Below are 26205 nucleotides of genomic sequence, written 5' to 3'. Positions count from 1 at the left end.
TTAGAAATAGGTATCCCACCCATTACATTTCTAATAAAATGTTGCCGAGACGACCACATAACGTTTACCCTGTGAAAAAGATAATATGAGATCTCATGTAGAGCCTACCTTCTGAATCTACACGGCTTAACTTTTTGTGGGATTTCAGTTCTTTTTGTAAGTTGGTTCTTGTAAGTACTTATTTAAAGTTTTTTTTTAGTTACTGTCTACATTTCCGTGTAAACTCTTGGGCCCTTATTAATTAAATTGGTGAAATTCGCATATAAACCTCCACCATCCCATATTAGGGGATGGGGGGCGAAAGTTATAAGTTTATTTTTTTGTTGGTTGTATAGTATACATAATTTATATTTATTAATAACTTAGATTAGTATGTAATCAAATTTCAGCTTTCTAGCACTTTAGGAAGTAGGCAAACATTTTGATGATCATCAGTCAGTGTATGAGTATGTCAGTGACGAAATCGGTGTATTTTAGATATCAATAACATCTAAAGTATAAGAGCTATTCAATTGAGACTTTTTATCATCACAATATTAATACGCGAACGAAAAACTTTGTAACCCTTTTTACGAAAAATGGGAACGTAGGTGCATGAAATTTTGCACAGTTATAGTTTATAATTATGGTGAAGGAGTGCATCGAGCTAATATTATTTTGAAATTATGCTTTTATCATACATTTTTTTAACAAATAAAACATTACACACACTACAACACACACTACAACACACACACATGAGAAATGACAGATGTTTGAGTGACAAGCCTATACATATTACATTTTACTCTTTTATTTATGGTTGAAGTCTGTTGACAACATGTTGAGAAATTGAAAATGAATTTTTTATTGAATCTAAGATACTATTAGACAACGCTTACACGGCCAGTCTGAGATCAGCTGAGTCCCAGAGACAAGAGTTGAAAAAAAATTATAAAGTTAATATTTTTTACAAAATATAGGTAGCAGTCCTAATATCGTTGGAACTAAGGTCGAATTTCGACCATTGGGCGATCTCTAGTTTTTATTATTAGTCTATTATTGACATCATATTCTGAGAATATGAAAAAACGACGAAACACTTCGAGAAAAGGCAGGTAGTGCCCTTGCGCTTCGCTTGGCTCGTAATCATAAGCAGTGCAAAAGCGGGTTCATACGGGCAAGTGCATAAATGTCTGTGTCTATCTGTCTGTCTTCACACTTAAACGGTTGAGCCGATTTAAATGACATTTGGTATGTAGATACTTTGAGGGACGGGGGGGACATAGGATAGCGCGGAAAAGTCTCGGTTCCCGTGCGATATGCCAAATTCGACGCAACACAGTCGCGGGCGTCGTCTAGTTTATATAAATAAAAATAATTTTAAATTTTGTTAGTCTCGCTGAAACTCGTGAACGACTGAACATATTTGGCTAATATAGAATTTAGTATTGAATTATTCGTCGAGTTTATCCGGGAAGGTTTATATTAGGAGAAAAGTGATACGAAGTTCACCGCGTAATCTAGTTAAAAATAAAACTTACTCGAAATTCTTCAACACCAGCACCAAATGTATGGGATAATGATCGATACGGACGCTCCTATCCGCATCTCTCAATTCACCGCATTCCGTGCATAGGAATCTGTTGTCGCCCGTCATGCGCTCCGTGGTGCAATAGAACTCTAACAAGCTCTGCACACTGTGCGTCTTGTCCATTAGTTTCTCGGGGAAGGACAGGTGCAGTTCACAGAACACGTCTCTGGAGACCACGCAGTTCTGGCAGTGGCTGCATTCGACGCGCGCCAGTTGGGCCCCCCCGAACATTTCCTCGACGAACGTATTCCTCAACATGCTCTGCGAGTTGACTTTATACCGCCGCCTGGGAACGCCGCTCTCGGCTCCGTCGTTATGTCTCTTCCTCGACCCGGATGCGAAGGCGTCTGCAACGGAGGAGTGTCTTATTAGATTACTAGATGTCCCGCGATAACTAGGAATTTTCCGGAAACCGTACATTTTCCCATCAAAAATAACTATACTCCCTTCATGTGATCTACTCTATATCTGTGCCAAATATTGGCATAAAAATTGCTCCAGTAGTTCGTGAGATAAACCCTTTATAATATTTCCCCCGTTTTTCCCACATTTTCCTTATTTTCTTCGGTCGTTTTAGTCTTAGCGTGATAATATATAGCCTATAGCCTTACTCGATAAATGAGCTATCTAACACTGAAATAAGTTTTTAAATCGGACCTGTAGTTCCTGAGATTAGCGCGATCAAGCAAACATACTCTTCAGGTTTATAATATTAAGTATAGAATTTTTTAATTATCGCTTGACAAACTCGAGTCTCGATCTAAAAGACTATAAAAAGTACCAATAACAGGGTCATAATAGGCTCATAATCATGGGACGATGCAATGTATAATATGGTAGTGATGATGATGATAATAAATGTAATTTGCATAGTAGCATATGCTTTCCGTTCTTAAAACAACGCCGAAACTCCCAAACTTGTATCTATAAAGAATCAGGAGTTCTCTCGGCACCTTCCGAACCACGGTATCTGGTATACCGTGGTTTATGCCTCGGTGCAAAATCTTACTTGTTGGTAGCATATGCTTAGAATACTTCTCACGAAACCGAAGTCACCACATGTTTTCCTATACATTTTGAGGTGTTCCCTCGATTACTTATGGATCCTTCATCAGATCACCACTTTTGTGAATATAATACCAAATTGTGATGATACCCTATATACCAAAAGAAAAATTTTGAAAATCGGTTAACAAACGGCGGAGTAATCGTTGAACATAAAAAAAAACGAACATAACACCTCCCCCATTTTGAAAGTAGGTTAAAATCGTAGCCTATGTGTTCTGATGTATCTATACTAATATTATAATTGGGGAGAGTTTGTTTGTTTGTTTGAACGCGCTAATCTCAGGAACTACAGGTCCGATTTGAAAAATTCTTTCAATGTTACATAGTCATTTATCGAGGAAGGCTATAGGCTATATTTTATCACGCTAATACTAATAGGAGCGAAGAAATAGAGGAAATTGTGGAAAAACCAGGGGGAAAATTATTTGCACGCGCTAATCTTAGGAACTTTTGGTCCGATTAGAAAAATTATTTAAATGCTAGATAGCCTATTTATCGAGGAAAGCTATAAACTATATTTTATTGCGCTAAGACCCAGTTTCATCAAGCAATGTTAAATAAATAATGGCTTGTTAAATCAATTAATGGCCTGTTAGAGCTATTGAGCGTTCCACCATGCCCTTATGTCATGTTAAATCACCTAACACGGTGTTAAATTTAATTCCTGCTATGGAGGTCCGTTAAATATATAACAGGCTGTTATATGAGTCAAAATAACAACTTTCAAAGATAATAATAAAAGAATCTGTTTTGACTTTTGAGACTTACCGCCATGTTTCCGCTACGTCCTTATTAATTATTATTTTCATAGTTATGAATAATTATTTATTTTCACTTTGCCAAAAATTCAGCATTCGGATTTTCTTTGACATTGCAAATATAGTAACTTGTATCAAAATTACCAAACCTAAATATGTAAATAAAAGTTTGTATTATGATTCATGTTTTCAGCTTTGACAGATAATAATTATTAACCTGGTAAATTAAGAAGAACTATTATAGCGTAACAAATGTATGCGATCAGTGATATTTTCATTTGGTCGCATTATCTACTATTATACTACTATGGAAGAAAGTGACACATTGGAGCAAACATGTCGTATTAATCTTGTACATTGCAATTTCGTCGCCTTATAACAAGAATGAACGAATTGATAGTTGTTCACTCGTTGTTCACTTAACATTGCATTTACTAATCCGCTGTTAAATTTTTACTGTGGGACATAAGTATTTTAACAGTCTGTTTAATTTTCCAAGGTCTGTTAAGTAATGCCTTGTTAGGATTTAACAAACAGTGGTTGGTGCAATTGGGTCTAAGACTAATAAGAGCGATGAAATAGATGAAAGTGTGGAAAAAACGGGAGAAATTATTTGCAATGGCTTATTTGAACGCGCTAATCTCAGGAACTACTACTCATTTATCGAGAAAGGTTATAGGTTATATTTTATCACGCTAAGACTAATGGGAGCGAAGAAATAGAGGAAAATTTGGAAAAAATTGGGGAAATTATTTGAAAGGGCTTATTTGAACGCGCTAATCTCAGAAACTACTGGTCCGATTTGAAAAATTCTTTCAGTGTTAGATAGCCCATTTTTCTAAAAAGGCTAAAGGCTATATTTTATCACGCTAAGACTAATAGGAGCGAAGAAATAGAGTTAAAGTTATAGTTAAAGTAAGTTGGTGCAACCCACCATAATATAATAATCATAATAATCTTACGTTGCTTGGTTTGCTCGGAGTCACTGCTACTATCACTCACAGTTCCATTGTTATAGTTGCTGAAACAAAATGTTGAACTTAACATACACTTACAAGCTACAGCAATGTCAAAGGGGTCTTGCTCCGAATAAATCTAAAAATCAAAATCGTCCTTTCTTCACATTCACGCCCTCTTTCATATGCCAGGTGAAAAGAACGCCAAGTTAGTTTTTTTTAATATATTATCAAGCATAAAAAATAAAAATGAATTAATATAAGATCATCCATTGTGCTTTGTCGCCCCCTTAAGGTCCGGTCCGGTCCGGTCACTCCTAGCCCACGGCACCAGCCACGCGAAATTATCGCGCGTTAGCATCGCTACAGTCGCGAAGTAGTCACTAGATGTGTGCCCACGGGGTACTCATTATGTCGCCACGCAATAGGGATGATGACAAGGTCAAAGATTATCGAATTTTGTTAATAAAATGAAGAAATCACGGTAAAAAATAAGTGTTCCCAAAATTTCAGCTTGATAGCATTTGTATTTTTTTGTTATGCGCCTTCAAAGTTGGATATTCAAGTCAAATTTTTTTTCAATTAAATTTCTTAATATTTGTATACAATTCGATAACTTATGCAATTAAAAACAACTTTTGTTATGAAACCACTTTCATTCACAGAACAAAGTTGTCTCCCGATGCGTACAAACTACGAAAGACTGACGTCATACTTTCGTAGCACTTTGTATGGATCGTTTTTATGAGATATTTGAATTGTCATATCTTGGTGAATTTTTAAGCTTTCAGAGTCATTCTTCCAACGATGTTTCTATTTTTTAAGTGTCTTTCAATTACCGATAAGAAAAAAAAATAGTCATCATGCCTATTGCGATTCAGTAAACTAATAGTACAATAATGTAACCTGACAATCCCCTCCCTCCCTTTTGGCAATACGCGCGTTGTGCGTTAGCATCGCTACAGTAGCGACTAACAAGAGTTAGTAGCGATGCAATTGGGATGTTGCCAAGGTCAAAGATTAGTAGATTTTAAGCTATTGCATTGGTTTTATCGCGGGCTTTGAGCGGGACAACCGAATCAAGAAATTCTGTAACAAAAAGCACCTGACATTCGTCTTACGTAGTATCAGTTCGGCAGACTTCGGCTCGGTGTGGCTCGAAGTGAGGTACCCGCCTCACCGCTATGCCGGTCAGTGCGACGTTGCCAGCCTTTGCCAAGGTGTTTGTGTGCGTGCGCCAAGAACTTATATCTTGGGTTGTCGATTTAGGCAATTTATTATTTATAGCTAGTGCTATGGTCATCCACCATGTGGCTGGGGTTTTGCCTCTAGCTCTCTTAGGAGACTTAGCCTTTTTGACAATGTATTTGTCAACTCTGCGCATAATTTGATCATACCATCTTAAGCGTCTCTCGGTTAGTTTTTTGGACACTTGAGTTATTTTGATGCTTTCCCGGATGTACTCATTTCTAATTTTGTCAAGTTTGGGTTACCCCTCCAACATTTTCATTTCTGTGGTGTGGAGCTTTTGTATACATGTGTTTCCTTGACCGTTCTCCGGCAAACCGTGCGTACTGTACGTACGACGTATGCGGATTAATAAATTATAAACAAAAAACTTTTTGAAAAAAAAAGCTTTTATTTAAATAGTCTAAAAATAAGAAAATAAATTTCTCCTTAAAATTTTAACTATTAAGTTATAATCCTCGATATATATTATACAATTTGCATGATAATAAAAGCTTATCGCGCGATTTGTAAATAAACTAGTACCAATTTATATACTTATAATTATATTATAAGTATATAACTGAGTAAATTGATATTATATTTTTATTCTAATAAATTTATCAAGCACTGATAGATTGTTAAGTCCCGCTTTTACTATCATGCAAATATATATCGAGGATTATAACTTAATAGTTAAAATTTTAAGGAGAAATTTATTTTCTTATTTTTAGACAATTAAAATAAATGCTTTTTTTTCCTTCAAAAAGTTTATTGTTTATAATTTATTTTTAGTTATCTCTGACTAGATTTCTGTATGACTAAAAAGTTAAATTTCATTTAACAAAAGTGACCGGATTCAACCGGGCATTTTATGAAACCCGGCTGTCAGTCACGTCATTTCACGTGACGTCACGTAAAGTCACGACACGTAACGTCACGTCACGTCACGTGACGTCACGTAAAGTCACGACACAACCAGTCACGTAACGTCACGTCACGTCACGACTCATCACGTCACGTCACGTCACGACAATACACGACATGACACGCACGACACGACACGACTTGAATATTATTTTTCAATTTACTCTTAATGAGCCCTTTTATTTGACACCCATATTGCAGAAGTGCATTAAAATAACTATTCCCCTATCTCGGCTAAGCTGCCATATCGGATATAGAATGCCATTACATTCGTTTCCGAGTTACTCTCAGTAAGTCTTTTTATTTACCCATATTGCAGAAGTGCATTAAAAATAACTATTCCCGTATCTTGGATGAGCCGCCATGTTGGATAAAGAATGAAATTACATTCGTTTTCGAGTTACTCTCAAAAAGCCACACACACAAACTCTCTATACAAGGAACACGTACACACCCTAAAGTATTATCACTTAGTTTTGTTACACCCTGTATACGACAGCTGAAATGTATCACGTGGGCTCCGGCCTAACCGAGCATACGTTAACTCGCTCGGTCGGAAGATCTTCCTTGGCGGCCTCCACGCATATCCCACTCACCTAAACACCGTGCCGAAGTTTGCCGAAATGACCGACGTTAGACGCGATGCACGGCAACGCCGCACCGACCGGCACGGTCGGAGTGGGATGTGTTAGGTTTTTTCGGTACGAAATATCTTGATTCGGTCGCCGCGCTCAAAGACCGCGATAAAAACTATACAAAAGCTTGAAAACCTACGATATGTCAAAGGTTTAAAAGTAACGACCAGATGAGTAAACAGAACTAACGAGTACGCCGACTCAGAAGAGATCTCGTTTATACGTTTGACGTAGTATGTGATATGTCATATCGGCCGGCGGCCGGCGCGCGCCGTACTAATGCGTTACGTACATCAGCATTGTGAAACATGTTGAAAGTGACACTTGCGGCCAACTCGAGCATATTCGCCCGTTTGTTTGAAGTCGAGGTACTCCTCAGTTCTACTCTGTAACGACCCTGGCGTTATATTAACGTCATATTAATACGTCAAACGTAAAAATTTCAACAACACTTCTATGTTACGCTTTTATACGCTTTACGGCCTGTTCACATGTCCACGTCACGACGTCGCCAACGTGGAACGGTGCGGTAACGTCACGTCAACGTACCGTGAAACGGTACGTTGACGTGACGTGAAAATTTACTTCAACGTAACGTGAAGATACTCGTCACGGTGTAGCAACATTGTACGTCACCGCACCGTTCCACGTTAACGACGTCGTAACGTGGACATGTGGACAGGCCCTCTGGTGATGATATATCGAAAACCCTCATTTGAACTTCATAGATGTGACGGGACATCGACTATCAGGCCCCCTAGTATTTTAATGAATTTATGTTAAAAGCTTCAGACCCAGTTTCATCAAGCAATGTTAAATAAATAATGGCTTGTTAAATCAGTTAACGGCCTGTTAGAGCTATCGAGCGTTCCACCATGCCCTAATGTCATGTTAAATCACCTAACACGGTGTTAAATTTAATTCCTGCTATGGAGGTCCGTTAAATATTTAACAGGCTGTTATATGAGTCAAACTAACAACTTTCAAAGACAATAATATGCAATATCAATAAAAGAATCTGTTTTGACTTTTGAATTTTTCCGCCATGTTTCCGCTATGTCCTTATTATTAATTATTTTCATAGTTGTGAATAATTATTTATTTTCACTTTGTCAAAAATTCAGCCTTCGGATTTTCCTTGACATTGCAAATATACTAACTTGTATAAAAATTACCAAACCGAAATATGTAAATAATTTCCGCCATGTTTCCGCTATGTCCTTATTATTAATTATTTTCATAGTTGTGAATAATTATTTATTTTCACTTTGTCAAAAATTCAGCCTTCGGATTTTCCTTGACATTGCAAATATACTAACTTGTATAAAAATTACCAAACCGAAATATGTAAATAAAAGTTTGTATTATGATTCATGTTTTCAGCTTTGACAGATAATAATTATTAACCTGGTAAATTAAGAAGAACTATTATAGCGTAACAAATGTATGCGATCAGTGATATTTTAATTTGGTCGCATTATCTACTATTATACTACTATGGAAGAAATTGACACATTGCAGCAAACATGTCGTATTAATCTTGTACATTGCAATTTCATCGCCTTATAACAAGAATAAACGAATTGATAGTTGTTCACTCGTTGTTCACTTAACATTGCATTTACTAATCCGCTGTTAAATTTTTACTGTGGGACATAAGTATTTTAACAGTCTGATTAATTTTCCAAGGTCCGTTAAATAATGCCTTGTTAGGATTTAACAAACAGAGGTTGGTGAAATTGGGTCTCAGTATCATAATCATTAAATTAATTAATTTGAACACTCAGTACAAAATAAGGTAAAACGAGCCTTACTTGTTATCGTTATCCTTAGCAGTGTGCTCGCTAGCACGCAGCCTGTTAAATAGATGTCTGAAAAATATAAAAGATTGTCAATTTATAAACAAAGAATCATAATAATACTAATAAAATATAATGTTACACAACGAAATAACTAAACAATGTTCTTTTCTGTCAAATTATTTTTAAAATTATCATTTATCAGGCAAGGACACCAATGTAAAACATATCCATTGGATTAATATTTATATAAGTAAAGGGTTAAGCCCGGCCGCACATTATAAGAATTTCTGATCAGAAAAATTCGGAAGCCCGCCGGACCACCACACCTCGCACCTATCAGAAACCTTCCGACGAGACCGAGTTTAGTAAAAAATGTATAAAGTGAACGCGATCCGAATTTCTGCGTGGCTAAAATGGTCACATTTAGCAATTCCTCTCAATCAATTCAGCAAATGAATTGTCAAAACTGTCAAACTGACAAATGTCAAATCAGTACAAAAATACAGAAATGAATTGCAAGCAGAGTTGCATTTTGCGATTTTAGAAAAATGAATCATATTATGATTCATATCATGATTCTTCAAAGCGACCATTTTAGCCCCGCAGATCAGATAATTTCATCGGACGTCAGACTCGTCAGAATCCTGACATTATACGTGGTCCACAACAAAACATCCGAGCAGAGTGCGTGCCGGCGGGCGTCCGAATTTTTCGGGTCAGAAATTTGTCATAGGTAATGTGCGGTCGGAAAAATTGTTATTATTATTTATTATCCATACTATTCTCAATGTCTGTCAGTATATCTGTATGTCTGTCTGTTACCTCTTCAAATCCAAACCGATAAAACGATTTTGATGAAATTTGGTTATGGGGATACATTAGAGTCCCAAGAACGGAAATATCCCGAAAAATTATACTGTTCCCGCGCGATAAACGACTTTTAGCGCAACCGAGTAGCGGGCGTTGCGGGCGTCATCTAGTTATAATATAATTGAACTTTCAGCAATTTGTAAACATAGAAATACAAAACATTGTAAATCTTTCATGTGTACAGGGTGAATATTTTTATTAAGAGTCCGTGTACGAGATTTTGCCGAAATTTTGAAGAAAACGACAGAAAAAAAAAACACGATTCAAAACAACCTAAATCTCACATTAGCCTTGCGGCGAGTAATATAATGTGAGATTTAGGTTGTTTTGAATCGCTTTTTTTGGCACAATTTGCTTTTCTTTTTCTTTTTTCTCGAATTGGATAGAATTTTATCTTTAGATTATTTCTGTCGTTTTCTTTTTATGAATTACAGCTCCAAGTTGCCGAAATTAACAGCAATTATTTGCCCATTTTCTCTAAAATTTTGCCGAGTTACATATTTTTTTTACTCAACTATTTCATATTAAAGTGGTAAAAAGTAATTCCAACATTGTATAGACGACTTTTTCAACAGTACATTGTATTTTTTTCATACCGTTAAGACGTCAATACAATCCATAAACAGGTGATATTCTAAACCTTTTACAGCAAAAAATCACAAAACTGTCGCGGGTTTGAGTTGGATTATTAAAAAATACTTAAAAAAAATACAAAAATCTAGCTCCAACATTAGATTTTAATTGAAATAATCTTACATGTTGTGCATTAAAACTTATAGAAATACTGTATTTAACTGTTAAATCACGTCTGTTAATCGTAAAATTAAAGCGAAATCGGCAAAATTTCGTATACAGACTCTTAAGAATAGGTATCTTTGTGTTCATGTATTAGCAGTAGGCATTCATCCAGAAACGTTGGGAAACTTCCCCGACCGATAAACCTCCGGCTTTAACAACGCACTAACCATTGAGCCACAGTAATCTATATCTTGATGAGTGGTAGCTTCCACCGTGCGTTTTTCGAGTAACTGTCTGTCGTGCACAGTAAAACTCTGGAACGAACTGTCACCACTCACCAGCAGTATTTCCGGACCAATACGCAAATCTTCAAAAAAGAGAGTATTCCCTTTTAAAAGGCCGCCAACGCACCTGCAGATGTTGGGTGTGTCCATGGGCGACGGTAGTTGCTTTCCATCAGGTGACCCGTTTGCTCGTTTGCCCCCTTATATTATAAAAAAAACTTACGAGAGGAACTCAGAACTGTCGTGCTGTTGGTTGCCCGAGAACGCGGACATTTTGATGGCATCGTAGAGATCGATGGGGGGCACAGATGGCGACTTGCCGAACATCATCTTGGCGAACAGCTCGCCGATCTTCGCCCAATATCCGCCAACGTGGAGGTTCATCATCACGTGTACGCTGAACCTGAAAAGGTGAACCATTGATGTTTTCATTATATGTCGAGCCCAAGATGGTATTAGTAAACCGCTCATATTATACTCCTACTCAATGCTAATCTTGTTTACACTCTCAGCATCTTAAGTCTTTATTAGTTTAATATCAAGAGCGTGATTTGTCATGATAAGTCGTACGCCCAACTAAGACCTGTAATAATTAACCGCTCTTATACTCCTACTTAATACCAATTCAGTTTATGCTCTCGACTAGAGAATGCAATCTTGATCTTGCAAGATCAAGATTCCACCAAGATCTTGTGTGATTTTCCAAGATTCAATCTTGAAAGCCATCAATCCTGAATTTCGAAATCCTGTTCGCGATCTTGACAAAATAGTCCAAGATTGTAACAAGATTTCGAGATTTTCAGACTGTTCATACCTGCGCTGCAAAGCGCGAACCACAGATTTAAGGGTATATGATATAGTAGACAGATAAGCGCAGACGACGGACTATCCGTGACGCACTTTTTAGTCCGTGGAAATAGAACCTATGCAATTGCCAAATATGCAGTAACGCACACGTCTGCGCTGCGCGTCGTGTGCGTTACTACATATAGGTTCTATTTCCACGGACTAAAAAGTGCGTCACGGATAGTCTGTCGTCTGCGCTGCGCCGATTTTTATGTTTCAAAAAACTTGAATTTGTAAAAACTGAGTTTTTTATGTTTTACATAATATATTACTTAATATTAAAATATTGGTTACTATCAATTTGCAGCAAAAAACGCATTTTTTTCAATTATTTTGCTCAATCTTGAAAATCCCGAAAATCTTGATTCGCGACCAAGATCTCGACCCGAATCTCAACAAGATCTCGAACTGACCAATCTTGGTTCAGAAAAAAGACGCCAAGATCTTGAGTAGTCAATCTCGGTCCAAGATTGTATTCCCTACTCTCGACGTCTTACGATGGTCTTTATTGTAATATCTTATTTATCATATAAAAATAAGAACATGTAGCACTAAGTCAGGGTTAGACCAGACTCCCTTTACATAATATTAAAGCTTCTAACTGGCGCACTCAGAGATCGTGCCGTATACAGTGTGTTAGTGTAACACCTTGAAACCATCAAATGAGACCGTCAAAATGAACAACTTTTTCTATGGAACAATGCTGGGAACTCGAAAAAAAAATGCCGTCTTCATACCCATACGGATGCCCGGATCGGCAATTTGTATGGGTATGAAGACGGATTTTTTTGAGTTCCCAGCATTGTTCTCATAGAAAAAGTTGTTTATTTTGACGGTCTCATTTGATGGTTTCAATGATAACGGTGTTTACACAAACACACTGTATAATGCCGTATTGGAATCGCTTCGAAAATTAGCCATTATTTGTAGCAAAAAGTAAATGACAAAAAAATGTTATTGTGGTATATCTACAGGGTGTAACAAAAATAAGTGATAATACTTTAGGGCGTGTACGTGTTTTTTGTAGAGAGCTCACTGTGAAAGTAGGAGCTCTGAAAGACGAATTTTTGTTTCACTTTTGTATGGGCAAGGGCCCGAGCGTCACGAGTTTCCCCATACAAAAGTCAAAAAATATTTTGGTCTTTCAGCGCTGCTTCTTTTACAGTGAACTCTGTACAAGGAACACGTACACACCCTAAAGTATTATCACTTATTTTTATTACACTCTGTATAAGAGATAGACATAATATACCATCGCGAAGTTTTCTGTAGACCTTTTCATTGTGTACAATACTTAGTACATTATTTTGATAAATCTCGTAGGGTTTAGCCTGCGTTTGCAATGTAAGCGGAAAATAATGTAATTATTTACATCAGATTAGAAACCTTAAAAATAACAGTATTTCTCCACTATTTAATTATTGTTATTATACTTATAAACCTTCCCCTTTAATCACTCTATCTATTAAAGAAAACCGCATCAAAATCCGTTGCGTAGTTTTAAAGATTAAAGGGAACAAAGGAACATGAGGAAAAAAGCGACTTTGTTTTATAATATGTAGCGATTAACATTCTGCTACGCGACGAGCTACACGCTGCAGACAAAGAGTGGCCAAATACAGCGAAGAATAGAGACGTGGAAAAAGGGAGACTTTTGCCCAACAGTTTGAGTGTTCAATGGCTGTTAATAATAATAATAAATAAATAAATAAATTGTGTAGCGTTTGAATAAACACACATTATTTATTTTTATAAAATACAACATCAAGCTTATGAAGTACTATAGTTTGTGCGTTCTAAGATGATAATACGGGTGACAGTTTTCATGTTCCTTGCTACGGGTTTTTTTACAAGAAAACAAAAAAAAAACAAAATGTAATAAATTATATTCCATCTACAAAAACAAATGTTTCCTATAATTGTAAATGAATAAAAATGAATAGATGCTAAATGCTAACTTATTAATAAAAATTATAAATATTAACTGTGAAATAGGAGTATAAAATTATTGTTACGAAAACATTTCAAAAATGTCATATGCATGAAACGGAACTTATGTCAATAGAGAATAGAGATTGACTATGTTGAATCGAAATCAAATCGATAAAAAAGGGCGGCCATCTTAAATCGCCGGCACCACTGAAATGTCAGTACGAAATCGATAATTTCGATTGCAATTCCATTACGAAGTGATTCGATATTTTTAAATTATCGATTAATTTTTGTTAGGTAACTTCCCTACTATTGTCAATTATAATGTGTCACACATATCATCATAAAACGCATAAATTATACTTACTAGTAACACTAAACATAACAAGTACACATGCTGCACATGCTAAAAAGGTGGCCAAAAAAGGAAAAGAGCAATTTAGGTAAACATTAGCTTAGCTTAATATATTCACACTATGTTGTAAAGTAATTAATAATAATGAAAATTATTATAATTATTATCATACAAATGCGACAAAACTGTACGAAAGAAGACAAAGGACAAAAGAGTCCTTAATTTCATTATGTTAAATAATTGCTTAGCACTTAATTATTATTATAATAATAATTATTATATTTGTAAATTTAATACGATGTGTAGTTCGCAGCTTAATTCAGACAGAAGTACGTATAGCGGAAACCGTACTTTCTATTATTCCGGCATAAAAGTATATTATGTCTGTTACAGGGCCTCTAAAGTATATCTTCATACCAAATTTATTCAGATATTCAGTTTAGCGTAAAGTGGAAACAAACAGCCAGCTAGATAAACTTTCACAATAATAATAATAATAATATCTTATATATAAAATTCTCGTGTCACAATGTTCGTTCCCGTACTCCTCCGAAACGGCTTAACCGATTCTCATGAAATTTTGTGAGCATATTAAGTAGGTCTGAGAATCGGCCAACATCTATTTTTCATACCCCTAAGTAATATGGGTTGCTCACAAAAAAACAACATTTGCCGGGTCAGCTAGTATAATATATTATGACATTTGATCGCGAGCACAAAAAAAAACTAAATAAAATAATAATTAAATAAAAAACAAATTGTTAAAATACATATTTATAATTGCTAAGCATAATACGATAATGAAAAAAATGCACAGCTGGACATAGAACTTCAACATCTAGAGGCATTATAAACCATTCTCATGTTAAGTTAAGCTTTGAATTAGGATTAGAACTTTCAAAATAAACCCTAAACGAAAAATACATATAAATTAAAAAAAAAAACAATTTGCTTTCCGAAAAAAGGTGATATTTTCGTTGTTTACAACCGCTAAGCATGATTAAGTATTGTATTTTCCAAAAAGTTATAGGAATCAAATAATAAGTAAAATATTCGCAGAAGTACTGCGTATCGGATCATCAATCAATCAATCATCATAGCGATTGCCAAATTTCGCCAAGGAAACATATTATATAAGCATAGCAGTGATTTAAATAAAATTTTCTTTATTCATTTCACAATAAAATAATATAATATTATAAAGACGATTTATTAATACAGATCTTTTAAAAATTAAATAACACGACTTGGCACAATACACATACATAAGCTTTAAATCAAAATACATCTAGCTTTTAACGGTGGTCGTTTTAATCTCGCGGGAGAAATGATTTTCGCTTGTCCCGGGGGAAGTGCAATGTGCATCAGCTAAGCTAGTATTTGGCACTATATTTCATGCTATTGCCTACTATGATACTTACTTCCTAGCAGCGAAGAGGGCTTGTAGCACGCTATTCATATAGCACGTGTTGCCCAAGTTGACGAGGCCAACTTTAATCATGGGTGGGGCGCGGGTGCTGCTAGGTACTATGGTGGCGTCATCGGGGTTCACACGCCACGGCGGCAGGAAACTGCTCGTCCGCGACGAAATGTGCAGCTCCAGACAGTTCAACTGGAAAATAAAATGGAGTTAAACATAGTGCATATTGTTACGGCCTATGGGGCAGGCCGCATTTTTATACATGTTTTATAACCGTAATGGCGGGTTTACATTATTCCAATCCAGTGATCCAATCCAATGCTGGATTGTTACTGAAATAATAACACGGGTAATGGGAATTGCAGTGGATTGAATTGAAATGGAATAACTGGATTTTAATTATGTAAATCAACTATAACTCATTAAAATTGTATGGAAATGCGTCCCACCAGTTGCGCGTTGTTCAAATGTGTGAATATCACTAAATGTTTGACCATTGCGGAGATAAAAACTAGGTTTTAGCGTAAAGAGGTAATCGAGAGAAAGACAGAGAGGCTTTCGTATTTATATTACTAGCTATTTGACCGAGCTTTGCTCGGTATTCGATAAAACACGAATAAAATGACATTTTCTAAAAATTATTCCTAGCTAGATCGATTTATCGCCCCCGAAACCCCCTATATACTAAGTTTCATGAAAACCGTTGGAGCCGATTCCGAGATTCCAATTATATATTTATATATATACAAGAATTGCTGGTTTAAAGATATAAGATTAGTATGTATAAAAGCTAAGCCACATAAATAAACTAGTGTAGACTAGCTGTACTCTGTAAATATTTGTAAAATCAGTAGGTTGGCTTAGATAACAAATTTTAAGTACTAGCTAGAAATACTTGACATCGTTTTCCATTTTTTTTTGTTTTACAGATATTCTATGCAAATATTACATTTTATTACTTACAACTGTAGCATATCTATTTCTGAACTGTATCTGCTCTGTAGCTGTGTTTCTGTTGCTGATGCAGTCGACCATGGCCGTCAGGATATCAACCAATTTCTGAAGTAACTCACGACTCCATTGCTCACTGTCAGATGCCAAGTTTACCAGAACACGCTCAATATATGGTGAGATCTGAAATAAAATATTATGAATAGAGGTATTTAAGCTTATTTTAAGGGTTCCGTAGTCAACAAGGAACCCTTGTAGTTCCGGTCTGTCCGTCCGTCTGTCTGTCCTTTTTTTTTAACATGGGGAAATGCTTTACGCATCCCCGGCAAATTGGGGATATCGGCCGGGGTATGTGGGACTCCTGTCTACCCACTAAAACCCCATGGTGCTCCACTCATCGCTTAAGGCAGAGTTGCGGGTACGATAGAACCTTTCGTAACTCTACCAGAGAGACTATAGGACCTATAAAGCTGTAATTTGGCATGAATTCAAATATTAATGATGGCGACAAAATGGTACATGAAATCTTAAAAAAATATTTTTTTATGGTGGTTCCCCACACATCAAGCGGGGATGATTTTTTCGCGTCCACCCTGTCGTGTGGGGTGTCATTGGATAGGTTTTTTAAAAATGAATACTCATAACATTTTTAAAAATATTATTATATCATTTTTCGATTTAGGGATCCGTTTGTGAAATATTAAGTTTTAAAGTCGAAAAAATCGTAGAAGTCCAGTGTCCCCCCATCTACCAGCTAAAAGGTTGCTTTTGGAAATGTGTAAATATGCTTAATATAAAAGGAATACTATCACGGCTAAGAAGACTTCATAATTTATTAAGTAATAATATTCGTACAATTAAAAAAATGTATTCGGCGAAGTATAAAAGAACTTTTCGTTCAAATTCCTTTGAACGTAACTGAGATGATGTTGCTAGTAGTGTAAAACACCTAGCGGTTCTACGCAACCCTATATTGCGCGTGGCCCGACACGTACTTGGCCGGTTTTTTTATGTTTTATTTGACAGAACCTCTAGCTAGATTATTATTAACGACTTAGTTTGTATGACTTCCATGTTTTTATTTTTCTACGTGGACAGTGCAATAATATTACACTATCCGCGAAGAATAATATAATTATTATCGAAGAAATTGATTCATATACAGATGACGGACTTACATAAAGACATAGGTCCGTCATCTACATAAGATGATTAATAATTAATCAATGATTTCTTTCTTCTTTGACCTAAAATAAATAATCATCAAAAACATCTGTTTCGATGCAAAATATCAATAAAAGTATTAATAATAATTGGGTCATAATGTGATGACTGATGACCAATGGTATAATTATGGTTGTGATGGTGATGATAAATCAAATTGATGTATTGGCTTAATAAATATGCTTTTAGTTATTTAAACAACGCCAAAATCTCCGAACCTTTATCTATAATGATCCAGAAGTTCTGGTCGGTACCTTTGGAACCAGGGTATAAACCTGGTGCAAAATCTTACTTTTTGGTAGCATGTGCCTCAAATACTTCAGAAAAAATCGAAATCACTAAATGTTTCCATACAAATTTCAAGGAGTTCCCTCGATTCCTCATGAATCCCATCATCAGGTACCAAATTTGGATTAAACCCTATGCAATAACAAAAAAAAATGAAAATCGGTCCACAAACGGCGAAGTTATCGTTGAACATACAAAAAAAATATGCAGACGAACACGTCACAACTTCCTCCTTTTTGGAAGTAGCTTGAAAAATTACGAGCCAACCTGCCTTTGAATCAGTTTCTCCAACAGTTTCATAATATTTAACTTACCTTATCAAACGCCTCTGCAGATTCCCTCAGCGACTCCAAAACATGGAGGGTCACTCTGACGTAGCTCTGGTGGAAGACAAGCATATCACCCAGAGCCAGGAACAGATTCCCGACCTGCTCGAGACTCGCTTCAATCAGAATGTTGAACCGCTGGCTCTCCTGCAAATGAATGATAGGATAAAAGTTAAATGATTGACGGACATCAGCTGATAAGCGCAGGACCGACTCTTGACCACGACATACACATAATAGTGTCAATCATAAAAGGGGTTCGAACAGTTTTGTATGGAGCCTGGCATATCTAGCCGCCGGCCATTTTGATTGTGACACTTTAGGATACCATGTTATAGAACATTTTTTGTTTGTATAAGTGTCCTCTATCCAAATCAGTGCCGTAAATAGCCTTTTTTGCCCTGCCCTGCCCTGCCCTGTGCGAGCTTATAACTGCACCCTTGTTTTTTAACTGGCTTCCAAAAAGGAGAAGGTAATATGTTCGGCTGTAGATTTCTTTTACTACATTGGAAAACATCTCTGGGGCGCAGCGGGAAATACTTATCGGGAGCAATTCGAAAGAATAAGAGTCTGCCTGGTCTGGCCATTCTTGCGCCCCCCAGAGTCTACGCCCTGTGCCTGGGCACCGGTGGCACCGCCCTATTTACGGCACTGATAGAAATATACCACTTTCATCGTGCTCGGAAAATATCAAGATGGCCGGCGGCTAGATATGCCACAAAGGTTCGTACCCCTTTGACGCTGTTAAGCATGCGTGTACTAATCCACAAAAAATCACGTATTGTGTTATAAATGCAGTTATGTTCTTTAGATGATTTAGAACAAGACTGCATGCAAAATTTAACAAAAGAAAATTTTGTGGGTTAGTAGTTAGTACCTACACAAATGCTTAACAGCGACCAATTAATGTCCTTCGCCTAAAATCTCAATGACAACCATCAACTTTTCGACTTACTCAGTTTACAAAATTCAAAGGTACAGTACGACTATACCTATTACAGTTAGAAAGAATAACTCACTTCTAGTGCTTTGATGTAGGCCAATATCCAATTGCCAAGGGCCGGCGTGCCATGCCAGTTGCACAGCCATAAATATAATCGGGACAGTGCCACTGTGTGATTAGTGCCGGTAGGCTCATCCTTCCTCTGCTTCACAACCCACTTGGCCGCCATGAGTATTGACTCCTCATCAGCACCCTCAATCACCACCAGAACATCCGCAATAGGAGGATAAATTACTGACTCTGAAAATATACAATTAATAATTATATTGATTATTATTATCAGCTTATATGTACGAGTATAATATACTAAAAGTTTCACGCGGTTTCGCCCACCTAAATTGGGAACTTTACTGAAACCCTACATTTTCCCGCAAAAAATTGCCTATGTCCTCGTGTTGTTGGTCCACTCTATATCTGTGCCAAATAACATACAACATTGTCATTATTATCATTGCTTAATTAATTTCTTTTATATTTCAGATATAACTACACAGTAGGTACACATGTTGCATGCACATTGCACACTCACATACTGTACATATAGTAAACAATATCCCACCAAAAATATTTTCATGTAAAAATGTTGCCAAGATGAGAACATAATATTATAGTTCGTGTTGTCAAAAAGTAGTGAGATCTCATGTAGAGCCTAGGTTCTTCTCGTGCGGCTGACACATTATATTATTATCAAGTATTTTGTCGCACTTTAGTGTAAAAGTTAGGTTTTTAGATTTAGGGCTGAGTATTTAAGGTTAGAAACTAGGCTCTACATGAGATCTCACTACTTTTTGACACCACGAACTATGTTATGTTCTCATCTTGGCAACATTTTTACATGAAAATGTTTTTGGTGGGATTTCATTTCTTTTTGTAAGTTGGTTTATGTTATTTTTTCTTTTAGTTCATTTTTTTCTTTTTTTTTGGGTGTATTTCTTTTAGGTTTCCGTACCCAGAGGGTAAAAACGGAATCCTATTACTAGACTTCATTATCTGTCCGCTGTCCGTCCGTCTGTCTGTCTCTTGGATCTATCTCAAGAACGGTAGAAGCTAGAGACTTGAAATTTTCATCGATTATGTAATATTTTTAGCAACATCAATCAATTTTCTCGGTGGTACATACTCTACACTACCTAGTACCTAGTCAATAAGAGATGTCACTGTTGGGTATGTACATCGCACTATTGTTTGACGCGAAGATGTTTGATGTAGCCGTTTAACTTTCATATATAGGTGTTCTTCTTTGTACTAACCGATGTTGTTTACGTCCTAAAATTAAATATTTGCAAGAAAATGCTGAGACTACGACTGTCGACTATGCTTTGAACTTACATATTTTTAAGCTCTAGGGTCTACAAAGTAAAGTAATAAATGAATAATAAAAGGAACATAATAATTATATATTTTAATATTATTTATATTGAGTTACGGGATTCTCTAATAAAAATTACCACATAATAATACGCTTTTATGAAATTAAGGGGCAAACTAGGATGTGCACTCGCGATATTAGAAAAGTTGCAAGTGCTTTGCCAGCCTTTAAGAGGGGATCTGTTAGGTCTTTAGGATGCAAACGAGCAAACAGGTCACCTGATGGAAAGTAACTACCGGCGCCTATGGACACTGTAACATCAGAAGAGTTGCAAGTGCGTTTTCGGCCTTTTTATGAAGGGATAGGCTAAGGGAATACGCAGAAGAGAATAGGGATAGGGAATAAGGTATGGGGTTCAGTTGGGCCTTCGCTTAACTCACTTACTAGACGAAACACAGGGCAAGCGCTGTTTCACGCCGGTTTTCTATGAGTCTATGGTCTCTCATGGCTAACACGTATTTTTTTTGGACAAGAAGTATATATATATACTCTATTTTTAATTTTGTATCTGGCACAAGAAACGGCGTATCCCATACTAACATCCTCCCTCTATATCAAGGGGATGGGATAGGTTAGGTTGGGTTTGATAATTTTTTGTTGTTTCTGTACTAATAGTATGCTACATACCAAATTTCAGCTTTCTAAGACTTCAGGAAGTACCCTAACAATTTTGATGATCGGTGAGTCAGTGCCATTTTTGTGGCTTTTTGGACACCTATAAAATCTAAAGTATAATAGTAACAATATTAAAACTTTGCGCATTCAATTATTATGCCCATGTCATAATATCTTGAAAATTTCAACTATCTGGCATTATCCAAACCAAAGTTACGAGGGTGCAAAAATACGACGAAACGTTTCGAGAAAAGGTAGGTAGTGCCCTTGCGCGCTTCGCTTGGCTCATCTTGGCGGGGGGCACTCCCGTGCCCCCAGATTATACATAATATTGTATTGCTACTATGGTTTTTATCTCAGCAAAATGTATGGCAATACATATTTGTGTAAGCGAGGTTGCAGTCGACCCTAATATGTGCACATAAATTATACTTACGTGGGTCAGAAATGTAGGCATAGAATTTATCCAAAATTGCTATGACACAGTCTGCATTTCTTACGACACGCAGCAAAAACTCTTCAATTGGTTGCAGCAATTGCCACAACTCATCTTCATTACCAGAAGTACGAGCTGTAAAATTTTAAATATGTTATTGATATTATCAATCAAACTAAATAATCCTATTTAAACTTGAAAATATTTTTTGTTTTAAACAACAATCTCTAATGATCAATACATACTCACATACGGTGTTACTCGATAGTTTTACTCCAAATCGAGTAAAAATTACAGCTCGAAGGTTCGCATCAAGACGGCTCGACGGAATTAAATAAATCTAATTTCCTTCGAACTTACTCGACGCGAGCAGCTGTCGAGCTTTAATCAAGCCATACATATGCGTTTAGAAAGAAAAGTTAGAAATAAAAAAAAAAAGTTAGAAATTTTAAAGAAAAAGAATCTGCTGAAGGGCTCGCACTATGACGTTAAGGAAGACTTTTCACGAGAGACTTTGGCAAAACGAAAAGAATTACAAGAAACGGTAGAAAAGGAACGCAAACAGGGAAAAAATGCTGTCTTACGGTATGACTAAATAGTAATACTGCCTGGTAGTCCAAAAAACCGGAACACCGCAATTGATTTAAGGAAAAAACGGAACATGTCCTCGTCTCCTACTGAACAAAATACCTAGCGGGAGCAAAGCTAAACAAATACCAAAAAGAAATAAAATTAATAACATCAAATCATTCATGCAAAGCTCTATGCAAGCGAAAAATCTCGACTCTACCTCCAACTCTACCGAGATAAATCTGTTGACAAAAAACTAACAACTGAAGCCCCTCCTCTTAGCCCCCTCCCAAGACGGCCGGTCCCCGTGGGAGGAGTAGACCAAAACCCTCAAGAGGAAATCATGCTCTACGTAGGAACTTATAATGTCAGAACTCTATCATCCTATTCTCGACTATTAGAATTAAGCTGCGCTATAAAAGATATCAGGTACGACGTCATCGGCCTGTGTGAGAAAAGGCGAACGGGCGAGTCTATACAGGAATACAGCGATTTCATTTTGTTCTATATAGGACAAACTCCAGGTTTATACGGTGTGGGATTTATTGTTAACAAACGCCATAAGCAAAACATTATATGCTTCAAAGGACTATCAGAAAGAGTAGCTATATTACAGCTCAGTATTAATAAAATAGAAATAAGCATTATTCAATGTTACGCGCCTACAGAATCCGCTAAAGAAAACGACTTAGAAACTTCCTACACTGTGGTTAACGAAGCATTAAAAACAACAAATAAATATGTGATTGTCATGGGCGATTTTAACGCTAAAATAGGTCACCCTCGCCACGATGAAAACCTTATAATGAAAAGCTTTGGCTATGGACGCAGAAATAGTAGAGGTGAGAGGCTTATACAATTTGCATGCGAAAATAAACTGGCAATCCTGAACACTTTTTTCAAAAAGAAATTCGGGGAAAGATGGACCTGGAGATCACCAAATGGTCTGGTAAAAAACGAACTGGATTATATACTTACTTACTTCCAAAAATCCGCTCAAAACGTACAGGTGATTAATGTTGATTTCCCTAGTGATCACAGATTAATAAGAGCAAAATTTAAATTACAGCCACACAACAAAAGCAGGAAACGCTACGGAGCTGTTGGAAAGAGTTATCTTAAGAATGATAGAGAAATACAAATCTATAAGGAAAAACTTAAAGAAAATTTAGAAAACTTTCCTACTTGGCAACAACGCTCTACAGTACAAGAACTAAATGATAAAATTGTCCAAGCAATAAGCAGTAGCCTCAAAAAGGCCTATACACCTCCAAAAAACAAGACTATTCTTTCTACTAAGACGCAGAATTTGATCTTTAGGCGACAGCAAATCCAAAAAATCAAAACAAAAACAAGGAGTTTAAAAAATTTTAAATATATCCGGAACGATTATAACATACATCGTAAAAACACTTTCGAAAAACATGTATTACAGTCAGGCAGCTTAAAAAGAGCAAACAAGGAACTTAGATTGCACAAGACATGGATAGAAGGTTTAAAAACCTCGAATAATATAACTTCCAATAGAAACGAAATACTGAAAGTAGCTACTAGCTTTTACAAAAATCTTTACGAAAATGTAGAGTCGACACCCACTACCAACACGTCGATGGAAGCACCTATGAATATACCCGAGATCGATGTAGAGGAGGTAATAAAGGCAATTACGAAAACCAAAACCGACAAAAGCCCTGGACCGGATCAAATACCTAACGAAGCCTTGAAAATTGGATGCCCATACCTAGCTGTCCCTCTCACGCATCTCTTTAACCTCGTGCTTGAATCGGCTATAGTACCAACACAATGGACGGAATCTTATATAATTTTGATATATAAAAAGGGAGACCCAAATAATATTGGAAACTACCGCCCAATAAGCCTGCTGTCCTCAATGTATAAAGTTTTCTCGTCTATCTTGGAAAAGAGAATGAGAGACAATATCGAAAGACATCAACCCGCGGAACAAGCGGGGTTCAGAAGTGGTTTCTCCACGATTGATCATATCCACTCTATAGAACTAATAATAGACAAATTTCAAGAATTTAACAAACCACTTTACCTTATATTTATATACTACCAAAAAGCTTTCGATTCTCTTTACCACCACTCCATATGGGAGTCCCTACAATCGCAAGGAGTCGACCCAGCATCAGGGCCGGATTTAGGGGGGGGGGGCAACCGGGGCTACAGCCCCGGGGCCTCCACGAAAGAGGGGCCCCCACAATGGAGACTTCAAAAAAAAAAATTCAAATTCCAACTAGTAAACACTCGTAAAAATTTTTTTATTTACGAGATTATTTTATTTATTTTTTACGCTGTTTCCGCTTTTAGACATTTTTCTTTCGCTGTTTTACCTTGCAAGTGGCAAGTGTGAGTTTTCTTTCTTGTAATCTTCAAAAGCTCTTTGCCTGTTCCTGGCTATCCACAATAGAATAAAAGTTGCCAATTCGATAAGGAATTGATAGTATATTCTGCGGATTTTAGCAGCCTATTCCCCGTATTTGCGTGTCGATACAGCGTACAGCGGTACCCGTTTCCCCCGTTTTTTGTCTGTACGCTCCGTCGTAGCGCTAGCGTCGCCAAGTGTCCGCTGAGCCGGCTGAGCGGCGTGCTTGTAGCAGGGAATCCCGGAGTTTTATACATTCACGTGCCACGTGCGTCGTGCGTCCAAGAAGCTACGAACTTGCGAAAATTGTCCAACAAATGTAAATTCTTTCGAATTTGTACGGACAGACGTGAGTATTTTCATCTTTATCTTGTAATCTATAATACAAACTGAATGTGATAGTTGATTGTGCAATTACGAAAAGTTGTTTTTCTCAACATTTAAATATACGAAATATATGCAAAGAACAAGAACATAAAAAACGGTTACGGAGAGGTTATGATTTATTGTTTATCATGCGTTTATTTGGTTCTGCGTAAGTTAATTATTTAATCATTTAGGCGACTGGAATATCATGATCAAATGCCAATATTTAAAAGGTAAATTAACGCTTGCTCATTCAATTTTGAAATACTTTTCCTCAATTCACTCCTGTTTTTGTCTCTTATTTTTGAGAGCATGCACATAACTGGCCAGGTTTCGATACATAGCTCGCAACTTCTCTATCCTTTCCATTTTCCATGTTACGTAACTCTTTTTTGTGTTTCTGCTAATATTTTTGTTTGCTCGACTATCATCTCCAGAACTATTTTCCTATTGGTTAAGGGCTTTTTCAGGCGCATGTTTTCTTAACATTTCTTTTAATCTTTTATAGTGGAACCATGAGTGATCGTCACAAAACTCCTCGAGTTTTTGCCAGTGGCTCTCAGAAGAGGAAATTGCAAGCAGAACGGGTCAAGAAATCCGAAGAATCTTTAGCTAAAACCCCCAAATTGACCAGTTTTTTTACGTCGTTGAATAAAGAAGAAATCCCTCAAGATCCTGAAAAAACAACAGGAGATTCAACAATAAATAGAGATGTCGATAATATCCAAGATAATCCTGAGGGCCCGGAGGCTGAAGTTTCATCAGGCGACACCACACAATTTTCTATAACTGAATCTCAAACCCAAAAAGAAGTAGAGTTAAGCGAGGAATTAAGCGGTCTCAAAAATGACATAGGTCTTTGGCCTGTTAATATAACAAAGCAAATGATCGATTATTGGGCGAAAAAAGGTTCCACGGAACTTCAAAATTGCGATCAAGTATCGCTGCAGAATTCCCTTCCTCAAGATCAACCTCGAGACACTTCCAACTTTGTTCGGAAATGTACAAGGAACATGTTTACACGCCGCAATAAAAATCAAGAGACCGTCAATCGATTCTGGCTTTGCTTTTCTCCAACTACGGGGAAAATATATTGTTACGCGTGTAAATTAATGTCCACTCAAAATACGAAACTCAGTGGAGAAGGCTTCAGTGACTGGAAGCATGCATCTGATCGTCTGTGTGAACATGAAATTTCGAAGACTCATTTGGAATCAGTAATGAGTTTACTGCAACGGGGAAGAGTCACAGGACGCATCGACCAAGAGCTAGCAATGCAA

General features: G+C 36.7%; 1 protein-coding gene across 1 annotated transcript in view; it reads right to left on the bottom strand.

Moving 5' to 3' along the window:
* The window catches only part of LOC121738525 (ubiquitin carboxyl-terminal hydrolase 35), a 33700-nt gene that overhangs the window by 1407 nt on the left and 6088 nt on the right, over nt 1-26205 (bottom strand). Inside the window, exons 4-12 of the mRNA XM_042130653.1 lie at nt 21604-21738; nt 19200-19423; nt 18169-18327; nt 16355-16525; nt 15393-15583; nt 11062-11241; nt 8959-9015; nt 4362-4420; nt 1524-1920 (exon numbers count right to left, since the gene is read on the bottom strand). Of these exons, the coding sequence (XP_041986587.1) occupies nt 1524-1920; nt 4362-4420; nt 8959-9015; nt 11062-11241; nt 15393-15583; nt 16355-16525; nt 18169-18327; nt 19200-19423; nt 21604-21738 (1573 nt within the window). The remainder of the gene's footprint in view (nt 1-1523; nt 1921-4361; nt 4421-8958; nt 9016-11061; nt 11242-15392; nt 15584-16354; nt 16526-18168; nt 18328-19199; nt 19424-21603; nt 21739-26205) is intronic.

Source organism: Aricia agestis, chromosome Z (genome assembly GCF_905147365.1).
Source record: "Aricia agestis chromosome Z, ilAriAges1.1, whole genome shotgun sequence".
Taxonomy (NCBI): domain Eukaryota; kingdom Metazoa; phylum Arthropoda; class Insecta; order Lepidoptera; family Lycaenidae; genus Aricia; species Aricia agestis.
Note: the sequence above shows the minus strand (reverse complement) of the source record. Positions and strands in the feature narration are given on the sequence as shown.